This window comes from Dama dama, chromosome 30 (genome assembly GCF_033118175.1).
Source record: "Dama dama isolate Ldn47 chromosome 30, ASM3311817v1, whole genome shotgun sequence".
NCBI lineage: Eukaryota > Metazoa > Chordata > Mammalia > Artiodactyla > Cervidae > Dama > Dama dama.
In genome coordinates, this window is record NC_083710.1 from 20,605,985 (window position 1) to 20,633,578 (window position 27,594).

The 27,594-nt window shown below is 40.8% G+C and overlaps 1 protein-coding gene across 3 annotated transcripts in view; it reads left to right on the forward strand.

Annotated features, from left to right (window-relative positions):
• The window catches only part of LRCH1 (leucine rich repeats and calponin homology domain containing 1), a 210,336-nt gene that overhangs the window by 180,242 nt on the left and 2,500 nt on the right, over positions 1-27,594 (forward strand). For 2 of the 3 annotated variants that reach the window (XM_061133487.1, XM_061133486.1), the window contains exons 16-18: positions 1,447-1,556; positions 5,366-5,503; positions 8,291-8,368. In XM_061133487.1, coding sequence (XP_060989470.1) covers positions 1,447-1,556; positions 5,366-5,503; positions 8,291-8,368 — 326 coding nt within the window. Of the gene's footprint in view, positions 1-1,446; positions 1,557-5,365; positions 5,504-8,290; positions 8,369-19,244; positions 19,713-27,594 lie in introns of those variants that run through there. The other variant, XM_061133488.1, reaches the window with a different exon arrangement.

Below are 27,594 nucleotides of genomic sequence, written 5' to 3' on the forward strand. Positions count from 1 at the left end.
CTGATTCAAATATCCTAGAACTGATTTAGAAAGAAAATACCTAAATGTGAAAAGTATAGTGCAAGACATTCCTTAAGGTGTTTTGATTCAAAGATAGAAATTAGGATTAAAATGACATAGTTGTATGAATGTAGGATAATTGATTATATGGTGGACCCCAGTTTTTAATTCAAAGTATATTTGTAAACCATATTTAACAATAAATAAATTGAATTAGCTTTTAAAGTGGCTCATAGAAAATGTTAGAATAGAATAAACGTTGCATAATCTTCTTATTCTATATTATTGAAGATATGGTGATGGAAGCTACTAGGATTACAGTATGTTGGTGCAGCCTTCTTTGTGGTATTGATTTTTAAAACTGGAGTTCTCTGCCCCAGATTTTCTGAAGCTCTGTCCCCCATCCTCCCATCCCCACCTCTCCCAATCTGAAAATCTATGGGACACAGAGAACCAGTGGCAGCTCTTAACCACACTTTGCTCCCTCTAGGGTGCATAGTCTTATGCACCCTAGTAGTCTTAGGTTGATAGTCTTAGGTTGATAGTCTTAGGTTGATAGTCTTAGGTTGATAGTCTTAATAAGAATCAAAGGAAGAGAAAGATTCAAGTTTAAATCTGCCCTGTGCTTTATATCCTAATGTGAATTGCTAGAATCACTGCCCATATGTAGAATATTGCTTGCTTTCTTGATAGTCTTTAAGAGATGTTATCCTTCAGAGTTTGAGAGCATTCATTTTGTCTGCAGTCAGAGACTTAACTCCTTCCAGAGTTGCCACTGTGAGTTGCTATTCCTGGCAGGTTGTAATTTTAAGGACCTGCAGGCAGAGATGATCTCTTAACACCACCTCCCATCCTTTCAGCTTTTCTAAAAGGAATCTACGGTCATCTCTGAAGAGCTGACTTAGGGATGCACTTTCAGTGACATGATAGAAGCCAGAATTTCCCCTCCACACTCAGATAGGTAACGTGTGGGAGTGGGTAGTGTGCATCATCACTTAGTTCTTAATCCAGGCTGATTGAAAAAAAACCTCAGCCAACAAAATCATTAACCTGTGCTTGTTTATAACATGTAAAGCAATTCTGGCTTATTACTTGAGGCAGAGTATTCAAGTTTAATGAAAGGATTGTGAAACCTGGAGTGTAGATGAAAGCTTGGAATGGAAGCAGTGGAAAAATTAGAGGAGGGGTCTGGAATAATACCAAGGATGACCAAGCCCTTTCCTGGATTCAGCTGATTGTTCGTCCACACAATGCAGAATAATTGAAAACATAATCTTCTCTAGAATATTTGAATCAAGCTTTTCATGTGAAGTCAGAATTTCCTGTTTTTGTGAGTGGTGAATGAATTATTTGGGATAAATAAACTATTTGATTCAAACATGAGCAGCCCGATATGGCAGTCTGTACTAGACACTCCATAAAGGCTTTTCCCCCTTTCTCTTCTAGTGTTTCTAAGACCGCAGAGAAATTTGGAATCTATAGACCCACAGTTTACGATTCGGAGGAAAATGGAACAGATGAGAGAAGAAAAAGAACTGGTGGAACAGCTCCGAGAGGTACCGGGAAACACTGTATTACTGAATAATAATTTCCAGCATTAAAGTAGCATTCTGTATTTTTAAAAAGTAGATTTTGAAACACTTCAAACAGACCTCGTTTCAAATCTAGGCAGCTCGCCTACTGACTGTCTGCTACTGGGCAAGTCACTTAACATCTCTAAATTTGAGTTTTTTCATATATTAAAGCAGTAGCTCCCATCTACCTTCGTGGGATTTTGTGAGGAATCTATGAGATAATATAAGTAGAAATACTTAATACCTATGTATAAAAGTTAAAACTTTTAAAAATGCACTGTTATTAATTTATTTAATAAGATTACATGAATTTAAAGATGTTTATAGTTATCCCTACTAGCCAGAATTTTCGAACGTCATTTCATAGGCAAACCATTTGAGTTCCTACCAAGAGTGAAGTCTTGTACTGGGTGCCAGGGGAGATTTTAAGCTTGGTGATGGCAGGAGCCATGGCTATCTTATCCCATGTTGTATTTCTACTCCCAGCACAGCTCCTAGTGGCAACTGTGTATATATTTGGCTACCCTCATGGTCTTTGTGTCTAGTTAGGAGGGTCTCACATAAGTATGTGGAAGGTCAAACGGCAGGACAAGGATCAGTTACCAGAGAACTCACTGATATTAGTTATTAAAGGCAGCATATCATGAATTACTACATAAGTTCTTTTATATTCAAAGAGAAGTACCATAGCCATTAGCTAGAAGAATATAGGAAGCTTCTTGAAGAGGTGGATTTTATACTATATCTTCTTTCACTAGCAAATGATTATTGACTGCTGCTCTGTGCCAGGTCATATAGTCTAGGTGATGGAGAGAGAAAAGAACAAAAAGGTCTCTGCTTTCATGAAGCCTATAGTCTATTGAGAAGAGAGAATAAGTAAGAAGGAAACAAATATACACCTTCAAATAACAGTGAATTTTACACATGAGCAATGAATTCTATTAGTAAAATTAAAGCTGAATTTAAGGTAGGTCAGAATCTTTTTTTGTTGTAGATGATACTTTATATACAGTTATATAAAGTATATATATAGCAGGTAGTCGGGAGGAAAGAGATAAAAACCCAGAAACTCCTCACCACCACTTTAAGCCACTGTGGTTGACTCAACAGTCACGTTGGGCAAGTCAGACCTCTGTCATTTGCCTCGAGTATTTGGATGTGCTGTAAACTTGGGAGGCGAACTTTCAGAGATATATAAAAATAAGATGAGAAGTTGAGACAAGCCTCTCAAAGAGTGATATAATTTTATCTTAAAGCCTGGGTCATATTGATAGCTTATGTTTTAATTTAATTAGAGACTGAAAGCAAGCTTAGAAAAAAAATGAGGTGTCTAGACACAGGACGGTTCTGAAAGAGAATTATGCAACACTATTACATGCACTGATTTTCAAGTGCTTCACTTATTGCAAATCTCCAAATTAAGTCATCTTTTCTCACAGTGTTACCCAATTATGAGGAGCTTTGCTGTAAATCAGAAATTTGTATTTGAAGTTTAAAAAATTGATTTTCCTGCTTTTGAGGAGATGGAATAGATGTGCTTTTCCCCATTCCTTTCACTAAATACAACTAAAACCCTTGGCCATTTTATATGAAATAAGCATAAGAGCACTCTGAAAGGTGGAGAGAATAATTCAGACCAGCTGGGTTCCTTGGGACTAGGAATGACTCAGTGGTGAGTCCAGTGGGTTTTCTTTTTTGCTTCATCTTTCTCGGACTTGGAGCTGAAGTAGCTGGAAACTGGAAATGCTCATGGGAACAGTTTTTTTTTTTTTTTTTTTTTAAAAAGTCCCAACAAAAGCTTGCTTACTTTACTCAGAGGACCGGAAGAAGGACAGCCTAGGGAGACAGAAAACTTTTAGACAATAAATGCTCTACTCCAGCTACAGAAAACCTGTGGCCCCAGTGCTACCCATGTCTGCAAAGATGGAATAGGCAGCTGACTTTCACCTCTGCTGGGATGATACCAGAGAAGGCCAAGTTGGGAGCCAGGAATGTCATCCCTACCAACTAAAAACAATCCCCTCCCCTCCCATGGTGTCAGTGGAAGCTGTACATGGGCAGCCTGGATTTCTATCCCAGTCCCAATCAGCTGACCCCAAGTGGCAATCTGCATTTACACAGCGATAGGAGAAGGCAATGGCACCCCACTCCAGGACTCTTGCCTGGAAAACCCCATGGACGGAGGAGCCTGGTGGGCTGCAGTCCATGGGGTCGTGAAGAGTTGGACACGACTGAGTGACTTCACTTTCACTTTTCACTTTCATGCACTGGAGAAGGAAATGGCAACCCACTCCAGTGTTCTTGCTTGGAGAATCCCAGGGACGGGGGAGCCTGGTGGGCTGCCGTCTATGGGGTCGCACAGAGTCAGACACGACTGAAGCGACTTAGCAGCAGCAGCACCCAGGTAGTGCCTTCCCATTCCCTGCCAGAGCAGTGTCCAAAATAGCTAGCCAGAAGAGAAAGTTTAAATAGGATCCAAAGTCTCATAACATGATACCAGAAATGTCCAGTTTTCAACCAGAAAAAAAAATCACTCATTGTCCCAAGAACCAAAATGAATGTGGAAAGGTGATCAACAGCTGACTGTGATGGCAGGGATGTTAGAATTATCCGACAGATCATACGGCATTCACCATGAAGGTTCTTCCACAAGTAGTGATGAACATGGTTGGAACAAAGGGAAAAAATTGAATGCCTCGGCAGAGGAATAGATAATGTTCGCAAAGAAACAGAAGACATGAAGAAGGACCAATGGAAATTTAGAACTGGGAAGTTCATTATCTGAAATGAGAAGCCCGGGGGATGGGCTCAACAGCGTCACAAAGAATCGATGAACTGTCGGAAAGAACAAGAGGAATTACCTAATCTGGGCAGCAGAGAGAGAAAAGACAGACTGAAACTAAATGAGCAGAGAGCCTCAGGGACCTTCGGGAGTTGCTGTAACAGATGATCTACATTCTGGTCCTGGGAGTCCTGGGAGGAGAGGAGAAGGGAGCAGGGACAAAGAGGTGCTTGGCGGTGGGAGGAAGTGGGTGTGACTGCCAGAGGGCAACACGGGGGCTCCTTGTAGCGAGGTGCACATTCTGTCGATGTCAGGGTCCCAGTTGTGTACGTTTGTGGGTTGCTCCCTTAAGGAAACTGGGTACCTGAGATCTCTCTGTATTACTTCTTATAACTGCGTATGAATTTATAATGACCTCAAAATAAAACTTTGAATTTTTTTTTAAGAAGGGAGAAAAATGGCTTTTTGAATGAAAGCATAGTCCGAGAAAAACACCCGTAATCTCTCTTCTGCCCACTGCAGGCTGTCTGAGATACATTATCCGAAATAATAAGTTTGGGTTGGCTTGGGGTTTTTCATTTGCTTTTTGTTTATATTTACTTCTTTTATTTACTTTTGTTAAAATATAGTTGACTTACAATATCATTTTGGTTTCATGTGTACCGCATATTGATTCACTATTTTTTTTACATTGCAAAACAGTTACCACTGATTTGGCTTTTATTTGTCAACTCATTCTGGTTTTCTGTTTTAATTGCTAAGCCTGAGGCAATTTCGAACTCAAGAAGTGATTCCATTATTTTAAAAATTCAACTGATTAAAAATTTTTTACATAACTGAATTAATTTTTCTACAGAGGGAATTTTATTTAATATCTTTTGAAAGGTTGTGTTTTCCAGGTGTTCTTATCCTTTATAGTGAAACTTAAACCCCAGTTCATAAATAGTCATAACTGTACTTTACCCTCAGTTGCCTGAGAGCAATTGATTTCCTTTTGATCTCTTTTCAGAGCATCGAGATGAGACTCAAGGTCAGCCTGCACGAAGACCTGGGGGCCGCCCTCATGGATGGCGTTGTCCTCTGCCATTTGGTCAACCACATCCGCCCGCGATCTGTCGCAAGCATCCATGTCCCTTCACCAGCAGTCGTAAGTAACACCATTTAAGGAAAACTAACTCTTACATAAAACAGACTCCTTTGGGACAGTATTGCTGGTTAAAGACACTGATGGGGATCACCAGGATCATGTTCAAATTCTCTCTGTTGGGCCCCAGACAACTCAAAAGAGCAGAAAAGGAATAGCGTGTCTATTCTTTGTTTTGTTTTTTTTTGGCCGTGCCGTAGGGCATGCAGGATTTTTAGTTCCCTGACCGGGGATCGAACCTGTGTCCCCTGCAGTGGAAGTGTGGAGCCCTAACTAGTGGACTGCCAGAGAATTCCAGGGATAGCATTTCTGAATGAAGCAACATTTTTACTATAAAAAGGGAAAATATTTCAAGTAAATATGTAAATGAGAGAAAATGAACTACTTTCAAATATAAAGCAAATCACGTTAAAGAAATGACTGCTCTGCTTGCTAACTTTAAGACTGTAGGGACAGAGATTCATTCCTCACAAGCAGTTATTTAAGCAGTGAGAAGTCCTTTTGGAAAACTTTTTTTGGTTGGTGGGTTCTCTTCTAACGGAATCTATTATTTTATAATTAGTGAGGATTTTAGGATCACTCTGAAAAGATGTAGGTGCTGCATAAAATATCATTAGTAACCTGTCAGGCCAGAGGTTGGTTAGCTGTCATTAATTCAGTAATTCCTTGACTGCTAGCTGTGCTCAAGGGTCAGTTGGAGATACCAAGGAAACGGAAAAGATCAGAAGGAGGGAGTGAAAAAATTCCTTGTCTCACTGTTGAGGAGATAAAGCTAACACTGGGATTTTTTCCCTGCACTTCATGGGGCATGTTACCATCAAGAAGAGAGGAGTCAACGATAAGCTTGTCTTTGAAGCCCACTCAGGGTTCATTGGACAAGTAGAGAAGAACTTCTATCCACACTACTGCTATTAGATGAAGCAGAAGAGTTTAGGGGCTAAGGATGTAGTGTTGGGATTCCAATTCCACATCTGTATGAGCCACATGACTTTGGGAAAGTTAAGTGTTCATAAAAGGTCACACAAAGAGTGTGTAGAATGAAAGCCTCACGTGAAGCTGCCCACTCTCAGCCCCTCAAGGAAAGCGTCTCAGGGGCACTATTTGTCTCACTTTCTTTTCTCTTGGCAGCAGGAAAAATTAGGTGATGATCCCATTTCAACTCTCAGTTTTCTTTCTATACAGTTAAACATAATTTTTGCTTCCCAAAGACTGACCACATTTTGGCTTCAGAAAACACAGGGGGAAAAACAGACCAATTTGTCTTCTGACTTAAATCTGCTTTATCTGCCTTAGTTTGGGCAGTAAATTCTGTCCTGTAATCCAATATACAAAAGTTTTTAAGTCCAGACAGCTATAAAGTTTGAACTGTGTACCAAATTCTCATTCAGTAATTTTCCTCAAATTATAAGAAAGAAACTATCATTCTTCAGCTTCCAATTTAAATATACAGTTATTGTTTTATAATGCATAAGAGACACTATGAATCATGTAGCTATACACATTTGTATATTTCGTCAATTCTTCAGGGAAAAAATGCTATATTCTTTGGTGGCCACTTTTTATCTTTTTCAAATAAAAAATTTTTAATTGAAAATGTTATGTGAAATAATGCCTGATTAGAGAAAAAGAGATAATGGAGAAATGCTGGAGGAAGATAAATAATGTCTTATCCCACTCCCTAAAGACAACCACTATTTACATCTTGGCTTTTATGCTCCTAGCATTCCTCCAACATAGAAGTGATTTTTGAATTGTGAGCTTCACATATATACTGTTTAGTAGTTTTTAAAATTTATGAAAACCTAAGTATTTCCCTGAGTCATTAAAACTCCTCGTAACCATGTATTTTAACAACTGTAAAATATTTTGTGCTTAGTCAGCTCAGTTGTGTCTGACTCTTTGCGACCCCATGGACTGCAGCCCACCAGGCTCCTCTGTCCGTGGGGATTCTCCAGGCAGGAATACTGGAGTGGGTTGCCATGCCCTAATTCAGGGATCTTCCCAACCCAGGGATCAAACCCAGGTCTCCTGCATTGCAGGCGGATTCTTTAGTTTTCATTTTTAGAAATGTTTCTAAATTTAGTCCACTTCTTAGAAATTCTTCCCTGAGCATCTGGAGCCCCCACTGACCAGACCCAGCTGCGCTGTAGCCGTGGAGCCCGCTTCTGCCTCTCTTCTCTGCCTTCACTGTCCACTGCCGAGTTTGCACAAGCTGTTCATTCTAACCTGGAAGGCTGCTCCCCACCCTGCCTCTAAATTTCTTCACCTTGAGGCATCAGCAATTTTCTAATAAAACCTGTTGCTTTGGTGAGAAAGAGAGTCATTGGCCTGGTGAATCAACCCTTCATATAGAAATATATTTGCTCATGGGAAAAGGTGATGTTTAGGGTGTGCTTTTAAGTAAACTAAAGCAGGTTACACAACAGTATGATCTCATAAAAATAGTGTGTGTGTATCCACACATATATATTCACATACATCTGCAGAAATTTTGCACATGTATGTATGCAAATGTGCAGAAATTCGACATATAAACACATATCTGTATGTGTACACACCTTTTATACACACACACGTACATACACAGTGTCTGGGAAAATAGAATCCAAATATTAACAGCTGTTCAGGTGGATGTTCCTGGATAATTTTTTTGTTGTCTTCTATTTGTTTATGTATTATTCCTTTCCAATAAACATGTATTACTTGTGCCATTTAGAAAGCTTAAAATTTAACCTGTTATTTCAATTATGCCTCTTAATAACTAATTACTTCTGAATGTTGCATTTATAGCCTAAACTTAGCATGGCCAAATGCAGAAGAAACGTGGAAAACTTTTTGGAAGCATGCCGAAAATTAGGAGTACCAGAGGTAACATCAAACTTAGTTCCAATAACTATGTTTTAGTAATGGTTTTATTTAATGTGTGTTTTTGAACCCACTGAGTAGGTATACTCCTTTGTCCATCCCTTTTTGTGTCAGTCTTTCTTGAGGAATGAAACTGAGTAAGTTATAAAATTTTAGTTTAAATTACTCTATTGCAGTGAAATAAAAACGGCTTAAAATGGTATGGTCAATTCTGAGGAAAAGGGGAACATTAAGGTTTTGAAATAAATGAGAAATTCCAAACTTTAAAAATGATTAGTCAGCATGATTCTCCACTCAGAGAGCAGCAATTGATGAAGCTTCTGTGAGCCTTCTGTGGGATTACATAGGGTAGAATTTTGGAGATGATGTTTTTCCTTATCCAAAGTTCTTAAGCAGAGCAGACCTGGAGTTGACTTTTCACACCCTGTGGTTTTGGGGTATGTGGATCAAAATAATCAGCATTAATTAAAAATATTATAATTACTGTTCTTATTATCATTAATCATTACCATTAATAATAGAAGTGTTTGTATATTATTTTATAGTTTGTTAACTGTTGCACTTATGTTTTCCCCTTTAGTCCACTAAAGTAACATAAAATGATTTCTTAGGGAGATAAAAGCCAGTCCACTCAATTTGGGTGTAATTTGACAGATTTTTCATCATTGTGATAAACAGAAATGGACAGAAATTACATTTCTTAAATGTTTCTTCCATTTTTTCTAATGTTCCAGGATAAAGTAACTACAAATGCTATCATGAGATAATGTTTTTGAGCATGTGAAGGAATTATATTTTCATGTAATTCTACTCAGAGATAACAGTTACTGGAATTAAGCCTTTTCCCCCCTTCCTTCTTTCCTTCCTATTTTTCAACTTGGTAGGTTTGAAGATGAGGATTAGCAGTGGGCTTCTAATCTTATTTGAGGAAAAAGGGATAAATTTTAAAGCATCTTTAAATCAAAACTGTATCAATTAAAAGAAGCTTGCAAATTCATTTTTTAAAAGAGTGTAATCTTTATATAATGTACTAAATGCATTTATGGTCTATCCAGATGTCTTTCAGCAATGTTAATCTGTGTGTCTATATTGTATGTGTATATTTTACTATTGCACATACATTCCTGGCTACAAATGTTTGTGAAATTCTCATACATGTACCTCTTTTAATAATTTGATTCCATCTTGGGTGAATAAGATTTCCCATGTGTGAATCAAAATTATCATACCAAGTTTCAGACTGTAAATTATTCGTGTCTGTACTCAAAAGCACTGATGAGTTATCACCTAATTCCCTGTGATATTTTAAAACTCATCAGTGTTTTCTTGGCTTACAGTGATACAAAATGAAATGGGAATGCCCTTAATTATTTATTGTGGGTAAAGGTTGGTAATTATGGTTTCCTTTTAAAGTGAGGAAAAGGAAATTAAATTAGCATCAAAATGCAGAGAAAATTTTATCATAATTTCTGAATTATGCCGCTGGCACTAACAGGCAACTGATAATTCCTGAGATGATTGAACTGCAAGGAGTAAATCATCTTTTTTGCCAGTATTTCACTTAACTATGCTTAGTAAGAAATGCATCATTAAGGCTATTTTTGAAATTCTTTTTTTAAGATTTGAGATGATTTTCAAGTTCACATTGTATATGCGTGTATATGTGATTGTGTATACATCTATCTATATCCATCCTAATGGGTAATCCAACAGCATTTTACTGGTAACTGGAATTATAATACACTAAGTTCATTGCTACTAGAAAATGTCTATTGGCTGGCTAGCAGTTGTACTTCTTTAATAAGATATGTTAAAGGGAGGGAGGAATATTCTGATGGAAAACCAGAAATTGCCAATTGGAGAGCAATTGGCAAATCTTCTGTATACATAAAGGAACATGTTTTCATCTCTTGGAATGAATGAGGAATAAATTATTGGAAATAAGGAAATGTTTTCATCTAGTAATACGACACTAAGTTGGGGGAGGGTTGGAATGACTCCTTCCCACTTAGATAAGGGTCCTTCCTCCACTACTTAAGATTGTTGATGAATTGCAGTGTGTATGTGGTACACTGCAGTTCATGATTTATAGTGAAAAGGTAGTTATATCCCAAATCTAGTTGCACAAATTTCCCCTTGCAATCAGGTATTTTAAAAGGCTGGTATTTAAGGGCAGAGGAGCTTTAACATTACATTTTCTTTTTGGTTTCAAACTTAATACTTGGGTAAGAAAATATTCACTGATTTCCCAGTAGCTTAATGAATTCCTCCTAATGTGCAGGCCTGTCCTCTCTTCTCCATTCATAACTTATCTACATAAACATACCCAGAAGTCACAGAGATTGGGAATTCTGTATTTTTTAAGCTAAATATCTAATTGACAGTGATAAACCATCCTCTAGAGACTGAAAAGCCACAGCTGTGCTCTAGCCCGAGTTTGTTGCCCTTTGTAATAGAATTACGGTTTGAAACTACAAACCGGAGTCAGGGTTGGCAGCTTATTCACTTTTACTAGGTTCATCTGGGTGGAATGTGGTTGCTGAGAAGTTAAAACTATTGCACATAAAGCAATACAGTGGGGAGAAAGCAATTTTAAAGTTGTTCCCATTGTTATAGTTTATTATATTTTCTTTAGAAGTCTCCAGGGACACAGTCCCAGGTATCTGCCTTGGGGTTGGTCAGGTTCATGAAGCATTTTATTGTGTGTTCAGTGAAGTGGCTTACCTATAAATCTGGCTTCTTCAAATTGGCTGCATTCAGAATTGCAGACAGTATAAGCAGTATATCTCTGCAGAAGGTTAGAGTGTGTAGTAGATGTGTATGGTGACTCTGCTGCTGCTGCTGCTGCTAAGTCACTTCAGTCGTGTCCGACTCTGTGCGACCCCATAGACGGCAGCCCACCAGGCTCCCCCGTCCCTGGGATTCTCCAGGCAAGAACACTGGAGTGGGTTGCCATGTCCTTCTCCAATGCATGAAAGTGAAAAGTGAAAGTGAAGTCGCTCAGTCATGTCCGACTCTTAGTGACCACATGGACTGCAGCCCACCAGGCTCCTCCGTCCATGGATTTTCCAGGCAAGAGTACTGGAGTGGGGTGCCATTGCCTTCTCTGGTATGGTGACTCTAGACCTCTGTTATTTGTGATGTTTGGATAAGGCTGGATCTAGACGTTTCCTAGTCTAGGGCACAGTTAGTTGACATCACAGAAAGTAGTTGGTGTTGGAGTTCTGGAGAAATTCTGTTAGGGCTACACCTGGCATTTTTTGCCATCTCTGAGGGATTCTGGGATGAGGTAGAGGTTTGCTAGTGAGAATGCCAAGGAAAGATCCTTAAAAACAAGTTGGAAATGGCCCTCCCTGGCAAGTTTCTTTCCTGGTGGCGGAGTTAATATTTCTTCAGGTAGTTCTTTCAGTCTGGGTCACTTCTCTCCCTGCTGCCCTGTGCCTTAGGTTTTGTTTTCTTCTGTTTGGGGCCAATTCCCCAACTAAAGAGACAGCACCTGGAAGGCGAGGCGTGAGGGTGAGTGCAGAGGATCTGCGAGCGGAGTGAGGGACACGCGGGGTTTGGGATAAATCAGCCGCACCTGTGTCGTTAACTGGTCCTGTGCCTTTTGCAGACTAGAGCCATGAAAGCCATTCACTGAGAACTTCTTACAGCTGCCTCATCTTCTTGAATGCTCACTGTTGAGGATTAGAAGTATTTTATTACCATGCAATGAAGAAAATGAGGTCCACAGAGGTTACACAATTTCCTAACCTCACATTTGCAGCTGGGATGCAGCAGAGCTGGCTTTTGAACCCAGGTCTGTTGGGTTCAAAAGCATCAAGCGCCTGCCTTCTTTCTGGCATACATGGAGGCTCTCTTTGATGCAAAGAGTTCCCTGCTCTGCAAACTGCAGGTGTTGGACTTAAGCAATAGATTAAGCCACATTCTCCAGAGCCCTGGATTCTTTCCAAGGCCCCACCCAGGAGGCGAGGGAAAGCCACATGGGGAGGTTACAGATCATAACTGCCGTCTTGCTTCAGCTACAGCAGTTTCTCCTTGGCCTGTGGCATATATTGACTTTCCAGTTAAGAGTTCCTTGGGAGACAAGTGTTCTATTGCTAATTATAGTTTGAAAATCACTGAACCCTTAAGGTTTCTTTTAGCTAATAATCCATGGATGCTCTGCAGCCCCATGATTTCAAAATTGTTCCAGTTGCTTTCTGCCATCAGCTGCTCAGCTGTGGGAAAATTATCTCATGGAAATCTGGGAATTGGGAGATTTTGCTAGCTTCGTCCCAAAGACACCTGTAGTGTTGATGCCAGTTAGACCATGTGCTGTCTCTGACCTCTGGTGCAAGTGTTAACTTGATCTTGAACACAGGCTTACCCTTGGTGGACTTCCAAGTTCTTCAGAATATATTCTCAATCACCAAAAATCTGACTTCAATTAAGCCTCCGGGTAATGAGGTATTTTGTGAACATATTGAGGCTTTCTTTGCCTTTTCTGAGTCATCTTGGTCATTCCTGGTCTCTGACCTTGATGTGGAGAATTCACAGTTGGCTACTGGAGGGTTCCCAAGTTTATCCAAACTTAGGGCTATTTTAGGACTCCTGGTCTCAGGTCAAGAGAAATCTCTCATTTGTGAAGCATCAAAAGTACTAGAAAATATTTTTTTTTCTTACCAGGTAATATTGCACCTTGATTTGGGCTGGGGGGGTGGGGGTGGGTAGAGAGGGAGACACTGAAATCTTTGTCTGAAGAGAGATCCTGTGGTTTCTTTGCCTGAGGGAAACAGCCTTGGCTTTTTCTGAGAGATATTGCCCTAGTCTCTCTGCCTGCTGGGAAGTGCCCGTGTCTGTGTCTGAAGAGAGAAACGGTGGTCTTTCTTTGAGAAAGGTCACTTAAGTCTCTGAATGAGGGGAGATGCCCTGGTCTTTCCTGGGAGAAGTCTGAGGGGGAGACACCCTGGCCTTTCTCTGGGAAAAGCTACCCAGGTCTCTGAGGGGAGACAGCCTGGTCTTTCTTGGGAGAAGTTGCTCAGGTCTCTCTCACTGAAGGAGGCTTTCACTGAGAGAAGTCACTCAGGTCTCTGAGAGGAGACGCCAGGTCTTTGAGGAGAGACGCCAGGTCTTTCTCTGGGAGAAGTTGCTCAGGTCTTTGAGGGGAGACGCCCTGGTCTTTCCTGAAGAAGTTGCTCAAGTCTCTGTCTGAGGGGAGACACCCTAGTTTTTCTTTGGGAGAAATTGCCCCAGGTCTCCCTATGAGGAGAGATGTCCTGGTATTTCTCTGAGAGAAGTCACTTAGGTCTCTGTCTGAGGGGAGACACCCTGGTCTTTCTCTGGGAGAAGTCGCCCAACTCATTGTCTGAGGGGAGTCACACTGGTTTTTCTCTGAGAGAAGTCACTTAGGTCTCTGTCTGAGGGGAGAAGCGTCCTGGTCTTTCTCTGGTAGAAATCACATGGGTCTCTCTCTGAGGGAGACACCCTGGTCTTTCTCTGGGAGAAGTCGCCCGGATGTCTGTCTGAGGGGAGATGCCCTGGTTTTTTCTCTGAAAGGAGTCACTTAGGTCTCTGATTAAACAGAGAAGCTCTGGTCTTTCCTGGGAGAAGTCATTCAAGTCTCTGACTGAGGGGAGAAGCCTTGGTCTTTCTCTGGGAAAAGTTGCTCAGGTCTCTGAGGGGAGAAGCCCTGGTCTTTCTCTGGGAGAAGTTGCTCAGGTGTCTCTAAATGGAGTCACCCTGGCTCTTTTTATGGAAGGAGTGCTTGGGTTTCTGAGGGGACCTGCCCTGGTCTTTTCTCTGGGAGAGATCCCTTAGGGCTCTGAATTAGGAGAGAAGCCCTGGTCATTCCTGGGAGAAGTCACCCAGGCATCTCTCTGAGTGGAGACACCCTGGTTTTTCTCTGGGAGAAGTTGCTTAGGTCTCTGAGGGGAGGCTCCCTGGTCATTCCTGGGAGAAGTCACCCAACTCTCTGCCCAGGTGATATGCCCTGGTTTTTCCCTGAGAGACGTCACCCAGGTCTCTACATGAGGGGAAATGTCCTGCTTTTTTTTTCTGGAAAGAGTCCCTCAGGTCTCTGAGGGGAGACACCCTGGTCTTTCCCTGGGAGAAGTCCCTTAGGTCTCTGAGGGGAGATGCCCTAGATTTTCTCTGGGAGAAGTGGCTCAGGTCTCTGACTGAGGGGAGACAGCCTGGTCTTTCCCTGGGAGAAGTCCCTTAGGTCTCTAACTGAGGGGAGACGCCCTGGTTTTTCTCTGGGAGATGTGGCTCAGGTCTCTGACTGAAGGGAGACAAGCTGGTCTTTCTTAGGAGAAGTTGCTGAGGCCTCTGACTGAGGGGAGACACCCTGGTCTTTCTCTGGGAGAAACTGCTTGTGTCTCTGACAAGCGGAAAAACCCTGGTCATTCCTGGGAGAGGTTGCCCAACTCACTGTCTGAGGGGAGATGCCCTGGTCTTTCTCTGAGAGGAGTCTCTCAGGTGTCTCTGAGTGGAGATGTCCTGTTTTTTTTTTTCTTTTTAATTGAAGGAGTGCTCGGGTCTCTGACTGAGGGGAGACATCCTTGGTCTTTCTCTGGGAGAAGTTGCTCAGGTCTCTGTTTGAGGGGAGAAGCCCTGGTCTTTTTCTGAGAGAAGTCACTCACATTTCTTCTGAGCAGAGAAGCCTTACTCTTTCTCTGGGTCAAGACACTCAGATCTCTGACTGAAAGGAGATGCCCTGTTCTTTTTCCGAGAGATCTCTACTGGGAGAGAACAGGTCTCTGTCATGTGTCTTTCCAAGGTGAGACTCCCTGATCTTTCTTGAGAGAAGTCACCACATTTTATGAGGGGATTGCACTGGTCTTTTTCTGAGAGGAGTTGCCCAGGTTTCTGTCTGAGGAGGGAACCCTTGGTCCTGTTGAGAATGGACACCTTGTTCTCTGTCTCTCCAATTTAAATGAGAAACCTTGGCCTCCAACCTCTTTGTGGACCAAGGTCCTTCGTTTAACAGACTTGCTCTCTTTAGAGGAAGAAGGAACTTGGAATTAAATACACCTCGTTTTCTAGCTGCCTAGCCCTTCTTATTCATTACTAACTCCAGGGAGGAAATAGGGAAGAGGATTAGGGCAGCAACTCCATGAACTGTACAGGGCCTCTGCCTGCCTGGGCAACGCAGAGGCCAGGGGTCCTTGCTGGACTGTGGGAGGTGGAATGTTTTCATTCCGTGTCCACAAGGCAAGTCACTTGGTGTCCGTCCTCTGCATCAGCCAGATGAGTTAAAAATAAAATCCTAAAATACACTGAGAGGCTAATGATGACTGTGTTGATATGAATGGAATTATGATTGAATCTTCTTGTCAGGACCTTTCATATTTGTATTTTTTTACTTTTATATGAGGTATTATTTTTGAAAATAATTGTAAAACCTTTCCTACTTTACACCTGTTTTGAGGGTTTAGGACACTATACATATAAAACTGATCTGAAACTTTTAATTGAAACACATTTTATATATAGAAGCTACCTTTTTAGTTTGTTTTAATCTTAAAATAGGAGATAAGAGTTCCTTTGCCTCTTTGAGCCCAATGCCTCTTTTCTTCCCCAAATCAATGACTTTAGTGTCAATTTAAATCCCAACTAATAAACATTTTTGAGGGGTGGTGAGATTGTTATTATAAGATTTATGTTTCTGTTTGCATTGATTATCTCTGAGGTTGGATAACCAGAGGTGCAAGTCCCTGATTATACACCTGATTATATTAAAATCAGTTTTTAAATTCATAATTTATTAAATAAAGCTAATCTCTAGCTTGGAAAACCAGTCATCCCTTAATAGTTAGTAGGTGTTTATCACCATTCATGTAAGAATCCTCTCCCACTGGGTGTCTCCTGGTGGCAGAACAAAGTCTGGTCAGTGGTCTAACAGCCTTTCATATGTACATGGTTGAAAATAAATATTTTATTCCAAATGCTTAAAATTACATTTCTAGATAAATTATCATACCAATATTAGAGTTACTCTCTAAGTGCATAAAATTGGTGATTAGTTCTCATATCTGAAGAAAACTCTGGAAACCTTTTCCTACTTCACTCTCTGGCAAATTATACCTTGTCAATTAAGACTTTAAATTTTCAGAATAACCATCAACGTTCCTGTGCTATGATATTTTAGATTCAAAATACTTTGTGTTGATAAGTATACTGCCTTTAAATTAAATATAAATAAACAGTATTAGAATAATTAAATTCTAAATTCTTAGAATTTAGTCTGTTACACTCAGAATGCCTGTAAATTAAACCTTTTGCCAGATCCATCTACATATCTGTTTATATCTGTAGTATTTGGGGGAACCTGAGTTAATCTCTCATAGTAATTTTAGCCACATGTTACCTTGTATCAGAATCAGTTAACCTCTAGTAATGGTGATTTCTGTTCACTATAATGGAAATTAGTATTTGCACTTGCCTCTGGGGACTCTTGAGTGTATTAACTATGTTTTTCAAACACCTTGCAATAATTACTAGTGCTGTAAATATATGGTGAAATTTGACCTTTTTAAATTTCCTTCTCTTTTAGTGTTTTTTTTTTATTTTAATTATAAGAAAAAAAGAAAGCATAGTCTGTAAGTCCCTCTTATTAAGACTGAAACTGGGGAAGCACAAGGGTCAGAAAACTCCCAGGTTCTCCTGGCAGTTTCAGCCCTGGTTCCCGTCATAGCATCCTTGAGGGACTGATTTGATGGCTGTGAGCTGTGTGACTTGGGTGGAAGCAGAGGCGCCCGTACTCCACCCATTATGATTTTTGCCTGTCAGCCAATCTTAGACCCATGCCTTTTTCTTCAGAGATTGTGATTTAATTTAAACCACCCGCCACGGACTGGCTAAAAACAGCTCTACCCACCGTAATCTAAATAAAACCCAAAATCTGTGGTGTCATGAAAATTATTTGCAGAATGAGAAGAATGATCTGTGTTGCCTATCCATGTGAGAAGTGTACTGCTGAATAAATACACTGGAAACCATAGACGATCTGAGTTCTTTGATGGAGTTACAGGGAAGCAGACCAGACATTTTCCATAAGGTTCTGGGAAATGTATTGAAATACATTCTGGAGATACATACTGCTTTTACCCATGGAAATACCACTTTTGTGTCAATCACGTTTCAGTGTGCAAATGCCTTCTGCCTTATGTTCGTTTTGTTCAGAGTTCACTGATTAAGCACAACGTTGCAATAGAAAATTATTATTGCAATAGGAAGCTACTTCTAGATGTTTCCCCATCTGTTAATTCTTGACTCCATCACTGTCCTAGTGAAATACATTCTATTAGTAGCCTGGTGGTTCAGACAGTGAAGAATCTGCCTGCAATGCGGGAGACCTGGGTTCAATCCCTGGGTCAGGAAGATCCCCTGGAGTAGGGAATGGCAACCCACTCCAGTGTTCTTGCCTGGAGAATCCCGTGGACAAAGGAGCCTGGTGAGCTACAGTCCATGGGGTGGCAAAGAGTCAGACATGACTGAGCAAGTAACACACACATGTAGCTGTTTTAATTCTTGAGAAAATAGCAGTGCTCACTCGATTCCTCCTAATGCACTGAGAAAAGATGCATGATCTGAATAGATATAACATGATTTGTTAATTTCCTTAAATGTCTTCTGTTAATAAATTAAGATTGGGAGGTTTATAATCTTATTCAACCCATTTACACTGAGTTTGCCTCCTTACCAGGGGGCATCAAGCTAACTTCAGAATATATGAGAAAGACATAGTCTTTTAGAATCATCTTTCAGTTGCTCTGTGATTTGCCTCTGCTTAGCAGTGATGCTAAAACAGAGGGCAATGTTGTTGCAAAGTATATCATAAAATATATATTATATATATATTTAAATGCTTTGCCAAATTTGGACATAAAGCTGCATTTATGAAATATATCACAAATATTTTCAAATATTTTCTTTTTTAATTTGGAAACAAAACCAGAACTTTGGTTTCATACCAACATATCAATTATAATTTTTAAGTTGAAATTGGTCAGGAATTAAGGGTATCAGAAAACCATTTTTTTCTTGAGAGCAGTAGGCATCCAGAGATCAACTCAAGACTTAGCACCTAATTTTTGTGTTTAGTTGAGAAAGAAAGAGTTCTGCCTCCTTGCATGGTGACTGCCACGTAGACAAAACCTGAAGGTCCGTGCCCCAGCCATACCTGTTTAGTGGTGAGGAAATTTACATCATAATGCTATGCAGGAATGTACTATTATGTAACTGCAGATCCAAGAAGCTCTGCTGGACTTTTGGTTTCTGTCAGTAGCAAAAATGTGAAATTTAATGTACTTTTGGGGCACATGTAGGGATATAATTAGAACTAGCAATGCCCAGAGTTTATCAATAGTTCTAAAAGAAAAACAAATTAGGTGCATGCATTACCTTTCAGAGAGAATACTTTATATTCAGTCTTCATAGACCAGGATAAAAAATGCATTAAGAGAATGGTGAAGAAAGGGATTAAGTTTTAAAGTTTATATTTTTCCCTTTAGTAAGGTGAAGACCTAAATGTGTCCCAGGTGAAAAACTCTTAATTTTAATGCCATTGTTGACATATGAGAACACTTGAATATTAAAACTCTTTGAATACCAGAATGACATATAAATTACAGAACATTCTGTTCCTCACTAGCAAGATTGGAGGTAAAGAATTTCTTTGTCCTATTTGCATAGAAGTCCTTGGGTATGCTGCTTTTCTTTTGTAATTAATAAAAAAAAATTTTTTTGGTGAAACGGTTTTTACCTGCTTGAAATAAAGGGTTACTCTTGCCATTTGCTAGTAAGTAAAAATGTGTGCTTCTTTCCAGCCATTGTTCTGTGTATTTTTAATTGTATGCACTGTCTCTTTCTGTTCTGATGGCTGCCCTCGGAATAGGCTGACCTCTGCTCTCCGTATGACTTCCTGCAGTTGGATTTTCGTCACATTCGAAAGACTGTTGACACTCTGCTGGCACTTGGGGAGAAACCCCCACAACCAACTTCTGCCCTCCGCTCCAGGGACCTTATAAGCTTCTGTCTTGTCCATATTCTCTTTGTAGTGCTGATCTATATCACTTACCGCTGGAATGCTCTGCCTCCCTAACGCCCGCATGTGCATCCCTACGCTCTGGTCTGTCCCCTGCTCTGTGACAGGGTCCTTCCTCCCTCCGAGCCTTTGCCTTGCCAACTTCCATCCCTGTCATCTCTTCAGTAGCCTCTCACGTTTTGAAGCTGAACGTTTATCCATCAGATTTTCCAGAAGCGCAAACTTTATAGAATGCCGCTCCCATTAAATAGTTTCACTTGCTGAGAAGCGCTGAGGACTAGGTGTGCCCACGCCTCGCGTTTCCTCGTCCACGTAGTACCAGCAGCAGTGCTGGGCGGTGCCTCTTCTCGCTCCCAGTCAGCTTTGCTGCCCTGGGTAGAGCCGAAGAAGTTTCTAGAACAGGAGCAAAGGGGATTTAGCGTATGGAAATCTTTCCACTGGGTCAGTATTGAAGTTGAATCCTAATGCAGGCTTGGGCTGTAGAGGGGCCGCCTTGCCAAGAAGACAGAAAGCAAGCATTTGGGGTCCAATTTGGTCCATAAAAATCTTTAATAATAACCACTGTTGACCAAGTTGAAAATTACCATCTGGAAAATGATTGCTTTGCTGGCTGTCGATTTGGCTTCCTCCCTGCTTCCTGAAGCGGGAGCTGTGAAGGGCGTCAGGGAGGGTGACCCTCCACTTCCACCCTGAGAGCCCCTCTGCCCTGCTGCATGAGAGCTGTGCTGAAGGGTCGGTGGGGAGAAGGGGGCTCACACTGTCAGAGCGCCCCCTGGAGGATCCGCTGCACACCACTCTTTCTGTATATTTTTACTTCTTATTCCTTGTTTGGTCTACTCTGAGGCTCTTAGAGAGGATTTTCCAGAAGGGATTTCTATTTTTAAATAATATAATGGGTCATTTTGCTTTTTTTTTTTTTTTGCTACATCACATCATAACTTCAAGTCTAGAATGTGATGGATTTGACAGTATTTATTTCCAAATAAAGCCATGAGTCATGGAACATTCTTGGTCCTGGGGCTTGGGTTACTATGGTAGGAGCCAATGAGATTGCTTTTATTTTAGAAGAATGTAGTTTCTCCAGTGACTTGAAATTTCCATTTAACCGTTGATTTCCAGTGACATTAGCAAGCTCCTTTTATATTTAATAAATTTAAAGGTTTATATGTTAATTATTATATCTGCTTTCAGAAAAATGTTAATCAGTTTGTAATTAAAGAAAAGGACATTGTGATCTTATCTAGACCAACATATTCCTGATTTGGGGATGTCATTTTATAATACGAGAAGGCCCTGCTCCAAGGTGAAGACAGACTCCCCAGTGCTTCAATTTACATCTGGCTGCCAAATATCTTTTCTTAGGTTGGGTGGAGGGGGAGAATGGAGTTCACTTCCTCAAGATAAATTTCTAATTTACTCAGATGGAAGCAGTCTTTATAGATGGCTACTAAGAAGATAATTTTATTTTTCTGAACATTTCCATGAATCTAGGGGACTTGAGAATGTGGAAAACTCACATAGTTAGAAGAATATATTTTATAAAGGTGCTTTGTTGGTAAATCAGATCAGATTTTCTAACAGGAGACAGTCTTTACTTGGTACTATCTTGAGTTAACTGAGCCTTTCCCTCCTGATTTTGTGTTGATTGGTGAAATACAGGGTGTGTGGAAGTTATCTAATTCACGTCAGTTGTGTAATAAGTAACCTGCAGATGTGCTGAATTGCCTTTGGTGCTGTCTTGTACTCATTAACCTGTAACACAATAAAATCCCTTTGTACAATGTCTAACAAGCACCATGAGCCATAAGTTGTTAATAAACACATTTTGGGTGATAAATCAGAGTTTTTATCGGCCCATCAATACATTCATTTGTGCACCCCCAGAGTTACACTCAGCACTTATGTCCAGCTCTGCCAGTGCGTTGAGACTTCCCTTCCATAGTCATAGCTGTTGGTTTTTTTCTTCTTAATTAGGGTGGGGATACAGAGGAAGAAGAGAGATGACTTACTGGGTGGCCACCTGAAAGAAAATTCTGTCAATAAAAACTAACTAGCAAAATCCCATGAGAGCAGATTTAATTTTCAGCGCTGACTTGACATCGTTCTTTGGCTGCGTTCCTATCTCACTTCTGGCCTCCGAAGTAGTTTTTTGGATGCACTTTCATTTCTTGTGTCATTAATGCATCTGTACCCTAATGTGCTGCTCCTCTGGGGATCTGTTGGATGGTATTTTTTTCATCAAACAGTCTGGTAACAAGCAGAACACAATTAATTTAGCCCTTTAGGCAAAACTTGGAATGAACTCTCTTGCCCATTACTGTTCATTTCTATTCAGAATATTATTAAACTCCCTGTGGTTCTTCCCCCAGGTACTCACAGACCAGCTCACATGCTAGCATGGTGCCTGCCACTGCCATCTAACTAGGGATACTTGGTCAACCCACTTGTTATCTGAGAGTTGGTTGGGGGTTTAGTTGTGATTTATAAATGCATACTAAATCTTCCTTTCACGGGAAAGACTTTTTTTTTTTAGTATTTCCCTCTAATACCTGATAAAAATGATCAAGTATTTATTTACACATTCTTTTTGAAATAGAAAGATCTATTTGAAATAGAAACTTCTCTTTCTCCAGTTCTTCCAGTTGGTGGCAACTTGCCACTTAGTGTCAGGATTTCCAAAATCTGTGACACTAAGTAAGTTCTATTAGTTCCTTCTACTTATGGATTTGTCCGTCCTAGGTAGCTCACTGTCCTTGGGGAGAAACACTTAAAAACAGTGCTGGTGAAAAGGGCCCCACAGAACTCAAAAACAAGACCACTGAGCAGGATTTTCATCACTGAGTAGATAAGTAAAGGCACTCACAAATAAAGGCCAATTGTTTGTGAGTAAGAAATTAAATTTAGTGTATGGTGGCTAGGGTTATGGCTCTAAATTCCATGCTGGTCTCTATCATAAGGAGAAAGGATGTTTTACCTACAGGGTAAATGTAATGGACAGTAAATTAAAATTCTATGATTTTGAAAGTAGTTCTGGATTAGGTGAAAAATATTTTAATGGGATTTTATCTCAGGAGATTAAGCTTTTTAAAACATATATTGAATTTGTGCAATACTATTTCTGTTTTATGTTTGGGTTTTTGGGCCACATGGAATGTGGGATCTTAGGTCCCTCACCAGGGATAAAACTCACACTCCCTGTATTGGAAAGTGAAATATTAACCACTGGATGGACTACCAGGGAAGTCCCAGGAGGTTGGGCTTTTAAAATTTGGCTTCACATTTTGAAATTAGTTCTCAATAAATAATCAGGTATATAGAATGTTTGCTTTTTTCCTTAAGACTATCAGGATCCAGTTCTGTGGCTTTTCTCTGGATTTTGTTTACAGTTGTGTTCATTCATTCATTCTTCAAATATTGAATGAAGATTGTTTGTGCAGCATCCCACCTTGGCAGTAAAAAGGGTGATCATGACACGTGACCTTGTCTTCAAAAAAACTTACATTCTAGACTAGGAGTTGGCAAACGTTTTCTATAAAATGCCAGTAAATATTTTAGGCTCTGTAGGCTAAACCCTCTCTTTAGGACTCCGCAGCTCAGCTGCTATAGTGTGAAAGCTGCCACAGATGACTCATAAATGTGTCTCAATAAAACTTTATTTACAAAAACAGACCACAGGCTGGACCGGCTTACAGGTTTTTGGACCCTATATAGCAGACCTAGTGGACAGTTAAAGAGGAATTCAATGGGTAAGTTTCTGTGATAGGTCAGGTACAAGATTCTGTATGTGAAACATGGACAAGGGGGACTGACCCTGATGAAAGTGTGTGGTCTTTGAAGCCTTTCTAGAACCATGATGTTTACACTGAAGCCTTAAAGATGTGTAGGAATAGCCAGGTGAAGGGGGTATGGTTTAGAAGGGTGAGAGAACGGGTAGATATATATAGAGAACAAATATTCTAGACAGTAGCTGGGCCGGAAAACAGAGAACCAAATGAAGATTTGACAAGAAATTCTCTCGGTCTGGAAGAGGTTGACATGATCTGTATTTCACGTCGGAGGAAGCAGCCCCTCAGAGTTCTCACGTGGCAGAGCAGGAACTGAAGTTCTCTTACCCATGCAGACAGTTTCAAGGTTCAATCAGTTTAGTGCCAGGACTTTACATTTTAGAAAGACTGAACCACATGAAATAACTTCATTTTGTCTAGTGGGTGGCCTGGCAGGAGGCAGCGTGCTTCTTGGGGAGCATAAGAAACTTGAGAAAGAGGAGAGCCGGGCAGGGACAGCGATCCGCCTGCTCCCACGAGGCATTTTCTGCGAGAACAAGACATCTGTCCCTCACTACAAAGGAAACTAAGTGAGCTAACCAGCAAAGCTAACGCCTTTCCTGTGTTGAGGGTTCTCTCATGCCCACCTGATGCTGAATTCGGTGGGACCTGCCTAGAGAGAACTCCAAGGGGCCAGGGGCCGTTTCCTGTCTCCTGGACACAGACGGAACATACTTGTTTCTCAGTCAAGAAACTTGTTTCTCAGTTGCTTGCGGGAAGCAACATAATGTGGAAGGGGCCGCTGCCATAAGATGAGACACAAGTTCAAATCCTACTTTACCTACTGTGTGTCTGTAGCGAAGTTAAGCTCTCTACATCTCCGTTTTCTCCTCTGTAAAACAGAATATTGTTTTTATTGGGTTGGCCAAAAAGTTCATTCAGGTTTTTCCATACGATGTTAGAGAAAAACCCAATACCTCGCAGAGTTGTCAAAAACAAGAAAGTAAAAAAGCGCTGTAAATCTATACCACTGGGGCCAGACCTGTAGGAGGTACCCCAGAAGTCTTGCAGAGTTGGAGTTGAATCTTTATGGCTCACCTGCCTTTTCCAACCCTACTTGTTGTGACTCAGAAGAGGGATGGCTGAAGGGATAAGAGTGAATAATTGTTTCACGAGTGGAGAAGCAATGCAAAGGATTTGACGAGTTTTTCAGAGGGGATCAGAGTGTATATATGCGGAATACTACTTTATGATTCTGCTCTGTGCTTTAAAAAGAAACAGCAAAGGAGCTCATGGGTATCCTAGAACAGTCTGCTACTACACTCTCAACGGAAGCCGCTCATCTCCTCTAACATGGAAATTTTAATGCATTTAAACCCAGTGTAAATGTTCACCTCTCTCTCTTTTAAGTGCATTACACAAGGTAAGGTGAAATCATTTCCCATCCAGCTGTAAATTCACAGCAGCTCCTTCCCATCCCAACTTCTATAGGGATTCTCTCCCTGTGGGATATGCAATGACAGGACTAGTGTGACAGAAATGGCCTTCTGGCCACCCTTGAAGCTCCTTGGTGTTTCTCGCAGGCTCATCCTGTCAACCAGAACCTCAGGTTGTGATTCCCATCAGAGTTGTCCTCCCAGTTCTGGTGGTTTTTATAAGGTTTCTGTGATCTGATGCTTGACTTCTTAGGTACCTCCAACCCCATAATGTAATCTGAGGGCACCTCAGGGATTCTTAGGGAGTCTAAATGAAAAGAGAAAGCCAGACAGGATGCAAGGGGTACCTTTTATATCTTCTGTTTACTCCTTGTCACCAGCTGCAAGGGTGGAAGGGAGAATCTTGAACTCTGTGGGAGGACTTTGAGCTCACTTGGTGTGTGACAACTCCAGTGTCCTGTTAGCAGGTGGCCAAGGCCTCATATCTTCCCATCCTGTTTCTCTGGAGCCCCAGCCCTTCCCAAGCATGACTTCCAGCTTGGAAACTCAACTCTGCAGACCACTGGAGCTATCACTCATCAGTGGGACTGGGGCAGTCACTGATGGAGACGTAAGAGCTCAAGCAGGACTCAGGACAACCCCGTCAAAGCCATGTTGCACACAGAGGTTAGGCTTTGAGCAACTATTAGTTGTAGAACTCAAGAATGTTTGCTGCTAAACATAGGTGGACACTCAGGTCAAGACAAATAGGCAAAATATCTTGTTCAAAATGCTTTGGGCAAATCCCTCATTTTTAAACTTCTATTCATGTTCCTTCCTCAGTGCTCTATTGATTTCTTAGTGTTTTTTGCAATGATTTATGGAGCTTATGTGTCAGTATAATCCCTTTGTAATTTGATACAGCTGATTTTTTTTAGTTTGTTGTTTATCTTTTAATTGAGTGTTTGTTTTTTGATACACAGGAGCTTTACACTTTCAGGTGATCAATTGTTTTTATCTTTTGTGATTTTTATATCACATTTTCATCCCCATCTGTTTTTTAGAGAAAATATTAAATACATATCTATATTTGATTGGAAGGAGTGTTTGGAGATTTGTTTTTTTTAACTCTTCAACTCATCTCAAATTGATCTTGGCATCTGGTACAAAGTGAAGATTTATTTTTTCCCCAAGGAATTCCTTGCACCAGGAGCTTAACCATAGTTAGTAGGCATTTATAATTCCCTACTTGGAGTCTGTGGAAACCATAAGAATGAGGAAAATACATTCCTGGTCCCTGTGGTACTAGTCTTAGCAATGAAATGAGATTCACAAGCCATGGCAAACAGGTGTTGGGAAAGGGTACACCCTGACCTCTGGCTGTGGCACCAGGAGGAATCCATTGTGGCCTAGTGCCCCGTGCATAACTCAGACAGAGCCTCCTATTCTTTCTCAAGTTGGCATTTGGCTACTAAGTTGGCGAGCAGCATAAGCTTGCCTCTACATCGAACACACCACTGATGACAAGATAATCCTATTTGATACACACCAGCCACTGAAATACTGTTCAAATTGTGTTTTAAAGAATCAGCTGTTTTATATTGACAAATGGCCATTACTTAAGGCCCGGAGTCAGAGTTTGAGATACTCTGGAGTTTACTATAAGTTAGGGAAGTGGGAGGGATGGGGGATGCTAAGACTGTGAGATGAGAATCTACAGACTTTTCGAGATTGTGGAACAGGTTCTTGCATGTGTCTTTTAAAGATCTTTTTAAGAGCAGAATGTCCGTCCTTGGGATAACTTACGGAGATTCCTGCATTGAGGCAACAGGAAGATCTGGTTCCTCCAGCAAGAGTCACGTGAAAGGAAGCAGTTCTGACTGGTGACCCCAGTTGGCTTCCAGTTAAACACTGCGTCCACCACCTGGGGCTTAATGCAGCTTTCAACTCTCCTTAAAAACAGTGGCCACTGAGACAGGAAAAGAGCGATAATATGCATATATTAATGCATGTATGTGAAATACAGAGAAGTGGTACAGATGAACCTATTAATTGCAGGGCAGGAATAGAGACGTAGACGCAGAGAAGGGACGTGTGGACACTACGTGAAAGGGAAGGGTGGGATGAATTGGGAGATTAGGATTGACATAAACACTGCCATGTGTAAAATGGCCAGTGAGAGTCTGCCGTATAGCACGAGGAGCTCAGCTCAGCGCCCTGTGATGACCTAGAAGGTGGGAGGGAGGGGATATATACAGACATACAGCTGATTCACTCTGTGGTACAGCAGAAACTAACAAAACACTGTAACGCAGTTATACTCCAGTTTGGAAAAAAAAAGTGGTTACTGGACTGTGGAGAACACTCCATCTTCGGGTACATGAGAGGGAGTGTTTGCTGTGGGGTCATTTCCCCGTCAAGGAGACAGTCTCTGGAAGGAGATTCCCTTGTATGGTATTAGCCCAGGGTCAAATGACAGAAGTGTAAAGTTATTTTGTCTTTGCTCTTTTGTAAACCATCAGTTTAGCATGCAGGGTGCCACACACAGGGAGCGAGTTGCCTTGAGTAGTATGTGCTGGACATTTCCCAAGAGCAAAAATACAGCGCTAGAAAGTAGCAGGACATTTGTGTCTTTGACAGTTTTTTTAAGAGTCTTAAAAGGGAGGCTATTAAAGACTGTGGTTAAAATTACTTATTTATAAGGCTGTTTGCATACTGTGAGAAAGGATGCCTCCATTCCAGAGATCATGGGAAATAAAATGAACTAACTCAGGGTTAATGGCCAGTTTAAAAAAAGATTTGTAAAGGTTTATGGTCAGTAGAACCTTGTGTGGTCTGTATAAATGAGTATTCAAATTCCCTTCAAATGTGTGAGGGGCTGTCTGCAACTTTGCTTTATAAGAATATAAGCTAATATGTTCCTGGTGGGTGGTTTCCAACTGTATGTAGCTCAGTTATTTAGTGTCAAGGATTTTTAAAAATGTTTAGATCTTTTGCACATTTCAGGACAACTGGAAGTCT